Source organism: Monopterus albus, unplaced genomic scaffold (assembly GCF_001952655.1).
Source record: "Monopterus albus unplaced genomic scaffold, M_albus_1.0 scaffold318.1, whole genome shotgun sequence".
Taxonomy (NCBI): domain Eukaryota; kingdom Metazoa; phylum Chordata; class Actinopteri; order Synbranchiformes; family Synbranchidae; genus Monopterus; species Monopterus albus.
Window position 1 is genome coordinate 857974 of NW_018128198.1, and position 9392 is coordinate 867365.

A 9392-nucleotide genomic window follows, 5' to 3' on the forward strand; every position below is an offset into this window, starting at 1 on the left:
CCTCTTTCACATCCAGTCACCATCTCTCCTCCCATTCTCTGCTCTTTTTTTGGTACATCCTGAGTCTCACCTGTTTTTCTCCCCTTCTCTTTTATTGCTACAGATCCCACTTGTATTCAGATTTCGATTCCTTGCCGTTTCTCTTTCAGTCACCACCTTTGTTTTCTATGGAGTACAAGAGAAGAGAGAAGGAAACTAGACAGAGTGAAGTCGTCATCATCCCTGATGGGAAGTTGGAGAGAAATCAGCAGCTCTGCTTTCTGCGTCTCTCTCTCTCTGCTGTTGACTGAATGTTATCCAGTGAGATTCAGTCTTGATTAGTGTAAAAACTCCACAGCAAGTGGTTTTGTCGTTTTCTCCCCCTAGAGAATGAGTTGCCTCCATATTTTCACACTTAATATTTCTCCTTCTGTGAGTTTTGCACATGAAGCTAACTGGGCCCATTACAGCAGGTCGGCTCCGTCTCTCTCTCACCTCCCACTGCTTCGTGTCCGCTCAGAGGTGTGAAAGTGGGAAGGTGTTGAGGTGTCCATTCTCACAAAGTCATCTCCACTGAATGGATTGCCATGAAATGTCATCCAGACATGCACAATCCCCAGAGAATGATCCCAATTACTCTTCAGACCAGTTCTAGTGCTACCACTGGCTTTCACTTATGTCTCAATGGACTGGTGCAGTATTTGGGACAGACGTCCATGCGTCAGTCCAGTGCAGTCGCTTTGGTGACAATGTAATAATATGTTCAGAAGTGTCTTAACATATTTCACTGTCATCACACAAATTTAAAGCAGGACATTAAACAGTAGGTTCAAAATAAATTCTGTGCTTTCAAAAGGTTATTGGTCAGTAAACGTTGTAAAGAGATTTTTTTTTTTTACTAAATCACCTCCTGAGCGGTTAAATCTGAGTCACCACCGTGAGCTTGTAAGGAGCAGTTCAATCACCCAATTCATTTCAGGTCGTATCTGGTTGCTCCTAGAAAGGTTCTTCAAGCAGAGATCGTCCTCGCCAACAGCAGACGCAGCCTTTCAGTGGCGTCCTGTTCCTGATCAGTTCAGCTCAGGCTAAACCACAATCTGAAAATGCTTGTGTACCTAAAGTATCATTTGTGTGTGTGCATATGCAGTCACACATATTTACTTCTTGGCGCTTAGGTCTCAGAGCTTCCATTCATTCCCAATTAAGCAGAAACATGAACTACTAAGAGAGAATGTGTTGAGATAATATACTATGAACTTGGTGACTAATAAATGTGATTAAATCAAGATTACATGAGGCTTCTTCAGATATGAGTGAAAGGTTTAAAAGGAGTACCTCCAAGTTGCTGGTAGCCTGTCAGAGACACAGCGTCCTCTCTGTCCCTGTCAGAGACACAGCGTCCTCTCTGTCCCTGTCAGAGACACAGCGTCCTCTCTGTCCCTGTCTGAGCCGAAGTCTTCCCCCTACTCAGCTTCCTTTTTCCATCATGCTTCTGTTTTGTGGCCGTCTGCTCCCTCTGGGCTGTGGTTCTGTTGGCGCTCCTCACATTGTGTGCTGTAATACTTGAGAAGCAATATGGCCACCACCAAGTCTCCCCACCATTGTCTCATGCCCAGGAATGATTATGATGCCTTGGTTTGAATGACCAACTGAGAATATACTGTATAGTTCAGGCAAAGTGAGAGAGAATGAAGGTGCTGTAATGACAGGACACATGAACACGAGAATGGAGTCGTCATAGGTGATTCTGTGAGGATAACAGGGAACGAGACGATGAGTGTCCAAAATAAATGGACTGAGGTGAGGACGACGTGGCATCTCCTCGTACAAGCAGCTGTATCCTGACCTCCAGGTTACTTCCTGCCCGTCTGCCTCTCTAACACACATGGGCCGGTGTGTGTTTCCCTGCTGAATCCAAATGATGCTTTGAGATCGACACCACTTCTTACAGAGAACTGTTGGACAGTGGTGGGAGAAGTACTCAGATCCCCTCCTTTAGTAAGACTAGCAATACAATAGTGTAAAAACAGTTACCAGTAAAGGTCCCACACTCAAAATGTTCATAAAAATACAAAAGTATTAGCAGGAAAACTACTTAAAGCACTAAAGGCTTAAGTGGTTGTGCAGAATTGCACATTTAACGTTAATGTATATCATATTATGATTATTACTTATTCATTGTTACTGCAGTGTTGCAGCTTGTAAAGCAGAGATAGTTTTAACTATCTTATATGCTTATAATTTGAATTATTGATGGGCAGCTTGTGAATTTACCACCAGAGATTGATCAAGATATATGATTATAGTGTAACTGCAGCATTAATCTGGTTCCACAAATTAACTAGCGGCTAAAGTTGTAAAATGAAGGTAGTGGAATAAAATATTGGAAGTTGAAGTATAAAGTAGCACAAAATCAAAGTACTCCAGTCAAGTACAGATGCCTCAACATTGTACTTAAGTACTGAAAACTGGCAGCGATCACTGAAGTTGAACAAGTTATTGAACAGAAAACGTTGATCGGTTTGCACCACTGATGAACTGTTTCAATGACAATCTCTGGGTCTTACAGCTGAGGATGCTGCTTTTCTTTGTCTTATACTTTTGTAAATTGAATATCTGTGGATTTTGGACAAAATAAGGCATCATACTCTGAGAAACGCGCTAAGCATTTCAACCCTTTTTGTTCAGTAATAATAATAAAATCAGACTAGTTTGGATGATTTAATATCATATTATATTCAGACAAACATTTGGTTCCTGTTTGATGCATTTTAAGAACTTATTTAGTTGGAAGCTACTCCACCTAATTCCTTTTCAGCCTAGAGGATCTCGTGAGACTTGGACTAATCCTGTAGGTCGCTCCAGTTTCAGACTTTCAGCTGCCCAGAGCTCCTGCATGGCTGGCTGTTTGAAATGACTATTCACAGTCCAAAAATACGGTCTGTGAATCAGGTGAGGCTGATTTACAGACTGTATTTAACGAGTGTCATGGAGGGGGGTGGTATAGCTGAGACGCACCGTGTCCTGTCCCATGTTCACTTATCAGACAATGTGTAAAATATTTAATGTGCCTTTAATGAAAAAAAAAAGAGTAAGCAAAACAAAAAAAACACATTTAAAGTCAGTTTGTCAAAAAGTACCTACTGGGTGTATTGTTAGGTTTCTACTGGTTTCTAACCCAGTGCCACTGGTTTCTAGCCCAGTGCCACTGGTTTCTAACCCAGTGCCACTGGTTTCTAACCCAGTGCCACTGCTCTGTCCAGGACATGGTTGTTTCTCTGATGACTTCAGTTTTTTAGCTTTCTTGTCCTTTTTGCACTGGCACATACTCCAGAAGTGTCCTGTTCACACTTTTCTCTCCTGTGTACTGTACAAGCCTTCACACCATGTCACATAACCACGTGATTCAGTTTGATGTAAGTCTGGGGTTTTGGGGTGTAGACCCTCTGCGCCGCCCTGAAGATAAAGGAATGTAACCATTCTTATATTTTGGATGTGGATGTGATTTTTGTTTCTTCCTCTTTTTTAGCCGTGTTATTTTACATACCATAGTGGATCATTTGTACAGTGTTCCTCCTCCTTCAGTCTGGCCGCAGAATCTGTAATTACTCTGATTTGTACCAGAAACGTTCACATGACTGACAGTCTGTGGCTGATGGGGCGCTCTGTTGACGACTGACAGCACCGGTGTCCGTGCGTGCTGACTTTGCGTACATCCTTTAGTATCCTGTAGGTCTCACAAGCCTGCTTTTAGTTTCACTGAAATATTGTTTATATATCTAATGCAGTGACAGCTGATGGGTCAGCCAGCTCACCTGGTGGGTGACTGGTTGGATGGCTGCTCGGTAACCAGCTGACTGATGGTGACTCGGGATTGGCTGACCGGCTGACCCTGTCAAAACTCCTGCTGACCTTCGATGCCCTCTCATGGAAAGCCGGTGCTGAAACAGGCGTAGCTAAACCCGAAAGCTGTTCATCCCACGGAGCGTCAGTCACACTAAAGCTGAGAATAAACTTGTTTTTAGGAAACGCTGTGGCACCAGCGTGCTTTAACGTTTACCACAGTAATAACAGCTTAAAGCACAGAAATAGTTTGTGGTAGAGCTGAACGTGAACATATGAGCTTTGTTCCAAAATAACACCTCCAACTGTTTGAACATACTCTCCATATGACTGACAGCATGAAAGTGCTGTTTTTCATAGATAAGTTGAGCTGGCATCAGGATTTCAGCGATAGTGTAACCGAGCTGCAGGTCATGTGTTTTCATAGAGGCTGACAGTAAATGTCTTTTAATGTGGAGTTTGGCAGACCTGCCCTCTAACCTCTGGAGCCGACTCAGAAATGTCAGCAGAGTTGTTGGCTGCCTGTCGATTGCTGCTTGATAAGGCGTGTGTGTGTGTTTCCAGCATCACCATGTAGCATCAGTCTTTTCCTGGGTTATAAATAAAAAACTCGTATCTGTTTTGACAGCCAGCAGAGCGAGGTAGCTACCTGCAGTGATAGACTGGTAACTGCCATTAACTCATGGGTTTGTGTCTACTTCCTGTGAAACCAGTAGTTGGCGTGCCCTCTACAGCCAAGACCAATCTTACATAACTGAATATTCTTGTGATTTTGCTCCATTTTGAGTTGTGTTGTGAAAAACCTTATGTAACAGTTGTAGTCTCAGTGCATGATCCATTGTCTTCATTTCAACACAAACCAGTTATTTTCTTCAGCACCTCTGCTTCAGATTGATCTGACGTTACTTGGTAAACTACAGTACTTAATAGTTTAACTGCTTTTTGCTTTAACTCTATAAAGACAAATTGTGAGGCCCCACATCAAGCCACAAAGTTCTGCAGATACCCAGGTTTCCACCAGATTTTGGATTCTGGGTGCAGGGATTTGCTCCCATTTAGCATTTGTGAGGTCCAGTATTAATATTAGCTGATAAGGTCGGGCTCACAGTGATCCAGTTCACCCCAAAGGTGCTGGATGGAATTGAGGTCAGGGCTTTGTACAGGGGAGTCATGTTCTGTCACACCAGACTGGAAAAACCATTTTCTTAATGGGGCAACAGGAACATCTCTCTCCAAGCTGTTGCCACAGAACAGGAAGCACACTGTTGTCTAAAATATCACTGTTGCTGTAGCTTCAAGATTTTCCTTCACTGTTGTATGGACGGGGGTGTGTCTGCATACTTCTGTCCATACAGTGGATTTCCTGAAAAAAATCATTATTTCCCATAAAAACTAAGCAAGTCTTGGTCTGACGTTTTTCAGATATAGCCAAAGTGCAACTGTTACACGTCTCAGTATAAAAGCCAAATGGTTTTCCTCTGAGTGGCACAGGATATATTTTTTATGGATGTTCAAAGTTGCTGCAACGCTCGGTTTGCTCAGGAGTCCAGGCCGCAGCCACCTGTCACACTCCTGCTTTTCAACCAGCTGTATAATGGTTAAAACGTCACGTTGTGTCAGCCCCGCTTGGCCTGCGGGATCGGACACGCAGGCTCAGCTGATGAAAAACATTCACAAATAAATGTCACAGCCTCAGTGATACTGCAGTGACTGAGAAGTAATCGCTTGATCTTGTGATACGAGTCTGTGTGCGTGTCTGTACCGCAATATCCTGAGCGTGTGTGAGAGAGAGATGGATGGTCGTTTGCTCGGCTCTGTTATCGGTTCAAGTTCAGGCTGTATCTGCATGTTGGTTTGGGGTGATGTGCTTTATCAGGCTGATTGGACAGCGGTTGCTATAAGAGAATACACTACAATGCTACAGAGGCCAAAAAACAACCTGCAGCTAATGTTTGTTCTGTTATAATTGGTTGATTTTTGATTAATTGCTGATTGCTTGTTTTGTTTGCTGCAAATATGAATTCCTGATTTCCAGTCGTATAAACAAGAGAACAGCTGCAAAGTTGGAACCAGTAGATGTCAGACATTTTTACTGCACGGTGTAAATGCAGGAGTAAGTCTGTGCATTCACAGTTTGAAGGAAGATGTTTTAAATGTGTTTTAAAGCTGCAGCCAGTACAGGATGTGTTCATGAAGTTCTTTCACATGGTTCAGCTTGGTTGGCAATAAGAACTGTAAAGACTGAGCAGGTGACATGAACGTTTAAAACAAGTTGTTTTTAGCTTCAGGTTAGACACTTTTATTGTTTGTGTGTATTTTCTTGCCAGAATGTAAACACTGATGGGCCTCCTTCTCTCTTCTAGGACGAAGAGGAGGAAATTAAGTTGGAAATCAACATGCTGAAGAAGTACTCCCACCACAGAAACATAGCCACCTACTATGGAGCCTTCATCAAGAAAAGTCCACCGGGCCATGATGACCAGCTTTGGGTGAGCTTGAGAACGATGTAAAAGTGGGAAGTAGACCCTGTTAGTCCTGACATTGCTCTGTGAAACTAGGTAAACAGCCAAATAAGAGCGTTTGTGGACATATGCAGCAAGGAGGAAGGCAAAACACAATGAGACGGATTTTATTGAAGAGCAAAATCGTGAAAATTGTGTTATTCTTTACGGCCTCTCATGTGTGATGATAAGGTTTTAAACCAGGAGCAACCAACAAGTTCAGACTCTGGACAAAACGTCTGCTGCAGCCGACCAAGTATAGATCTTTGGATTTTTAGATTATTATAACGAACAGAATTATTAGGTGTTCAGTTATGTAGCTGACTTTTACAGTGTTATTTTTGTTCCTCAGCTCTGTCAATAGTGACTGCAGACTAGAATCACAATCAGCTTTATTGGCCAGGTGTGTCGGACACACGAGGAATTTGACTGGTACATCGGCTCTCAATGTGCATGTACATATCCCCATGCAGGGGGCAAGTAAACAGTAAACCAGCATAAGGCTGTGTAATATAACAAGATAAACAGTATTAACAAGCAGCAAATGGTGCAAACAATACAAAATAAGCAGTATAAACAGGCAGTAAATGATGCAGACAGACAAAGGAATGTTCATTGAAATGAGATAAATAGCAATAAAAACAGCTCCAGGTTGTTGCGGCTACACCACAGGACCAGCTGCTCAACCTCCCGTCTGTAGGCCGACTCGTCGCCGTCTAGAATGAGACCAGTGACCGTTGTATCATCAGCAAACTTTAGGAGTTTGACAGAGGGGTCCTTGGAGATGCCGTCGTTGGTGTAGAGGGATATTACTCACTGCGCTCTCCAGCAGAAGCCCAGATAAGGACTTGGTGTGGCTGCGTTATATTGGATCTACAGTTAATATTCCTGCACATATCCTATCTGTTTACACACTTTATTGCTTGCAGACAGTAACAGTAAACACAACACAAAGACAGCTTCTTTTTTTATCTCCCAACATGCCTCATCCTACTGGCTCTCATATTGGAAGAGAACGTGCAACAGGACAGGAGAAAAGAGAGCAATACAAAAACACAACAAAAGAAAAGTGGAACAAAACAGTTGTCTGAATAAAACAACTGAAGCCAAAACGAGTCAGAAGTGGAGGAGAGGTTTAAAGGCAGCATTAGCTCCTTTTATGACCCTGTAACTCTGCTAGGAAAGACTCTGTAACACCAACACATGGTCGTGTATTTGTTTTCCCAGCTGCTACCACCATCCCCTCTCAGCTCCTACTGTTACGGCTTCATGCTGCCTGCGTTGTGTGTGTGTGTGTGTGGGACTATATGTCGCTTTCCTTTGTTCATTTTCTACACCGACCATTAGTTAAAGCTACTTTACCTACATTTTTACAGCCTAGACAGTCTAGTGAGACTCGAAACAAGCTGACACCATGAGACGCTCCTAAACGCTCTTTCATCACGTCCTGTTTCCTAGCGACAACATGAACTACGGATGTCTGGTTAAGATAAACTGCACGAGATGCAGCCCCCCCAGTCTGAAGCTAGCGTTAGCTGACTAATGAGTAAATGTGTCAGTCCAGTAGAAGCTCCGGTTGCTGCTGAGGTGACACAAAGCACTAACGTTACACAAAGCTTGTATTACTTCCAAATTAGAATCATATGAATTCAATGCAAAGGTAAAATCATGACCATGCCAGGTCGCTCTTGTTCTTTACTGTTGCCAATTCAGAAGGAAGGAGGCCTCATCTGAATCCAGTCCTTTGTCTGCTTTAAACCTTCTCCATCTCAACAAGCCAAACTGATGTTAACCCTGGTTGATGCTCTTTCTTTGTCCAACTCTCTTTGTGCAAACAACGCCACTTCCTCACTCTGCAGCCGCTGGTTCAAACTTTTAGCCACCAGAGCTCCTTCATGGCTGAATGCTGGAAATGACTACTTGCAGTTTGAAAATGCTTCTTATAACCTTGGCTCAGTGATGGATGGGGCTGATTTACAGACCGTACTTTGACAACACAGGTTAGAGAAGCTGGATTATCAACAAAGGGGCTGTAGGCAGCAGAGTGTCATGGAGGGGGGAGTAGAGCTGAGAGACGTCACATCCTGTCCCATTGTCAGTGGATTCATTTTTTGTTCATATTGTATATTCCATCTGTAAATAAAGTTTATATTGGTGCTCTCCTTGGCAGGGAGTTTTGCCACACTACTGGATTCACAGTTTGGCACGTTGTCATATCGTGATATGTAATATTTTTTTATGTTTTAACCCAATCAGAGATTGAGGGCGACATGTAGATCTGCATGGCATAAGAGTGCTAATGTGACGCGGTAATGAAGAAGCTACCAGAGTTGGGAGATGTCGTGCAGTATGTAGTCAGTCCAGCCCATTTAGTGAAGATGCCTTTGTCTTACACCAGGGGGTTTAATGCTTTACTTTTTCCCATTAATACCACTTCCCCCATTAGCCCTGTTGTTTGCACTGAACAGGGTAAACATATTGGAAGTGATTTTTTTTCTTCTTCTACCATCACCTGTTACCAGATACTTTAAAAGTGTTTTGTGCCATACCTGAAGATTCTGACTCAGAATTGGAAAATGCTTCAACACTGAAAACACTGATGCCCTGTACAAGAAGGGCCAGAACCGCCTCCACTTGTTGAGGAGACTGAGGTCCTTTGGTGTGCGGGGGGGCACTCCTACAGACTTTTTATGATACTGTAGTGGCATCTGCTGTTTTTTACCCTGTTGTGGGTTGGGCAGGAGGTAGCATGGACAGGGACAGGAAGAGACTAAACAAGCTGGTTAAGAGAGCTGGGTCTGTCCTGGGCTGCTCTCTGGATTCTATCGAGGTGGTGGTGGACAGAAGGATGCTGGTAAAACTAACATCCATCATGCATGACCCCTCCCATCCCCTGCACCACACAGTGGAGGCTCTGAACAGTTCCTTTAGCACCAGACTGTTACATCCCCAGTGTAAGAAGGAGCGTTACCGTAGGTCGTTCCTCCCCACATCAATCAGACTGTACAATACATTACTGCAGGGATAAGCTAGGTGAAAGTATGAGGGACTATGTAATAGTCAACTGAG

The 9392-nt window shown here is 43.3% G+C and overlaps 1 protein-coding gene across 5 annotated transcripts in view; it reads left to right on the forward strand.

Annotated features, from left to right (window-relative positions):
- Window positions 1–9392, forward strand: part of LOC109974034 (mitogen-activated protein kinase kinase kinase kinase 4-like) — an 82328-nt gene that overhangs the window by 38852 nt on the left and 34084 nt on the right. For all 5 annotated transcript variants that reach the window (XM_020624010.1, XM_020624012.1, XM_020624011.1 and 2 more), the window contains exon 4: window positions 6186–6311. In XM_020624010.1, the coding sequence (XP_020479666.1) occupies window positions 6186–6311 (126 nt within the window). The remainder of the gene's footprint in view (window positions 1–6185; window positions 6312–9392) is intronic.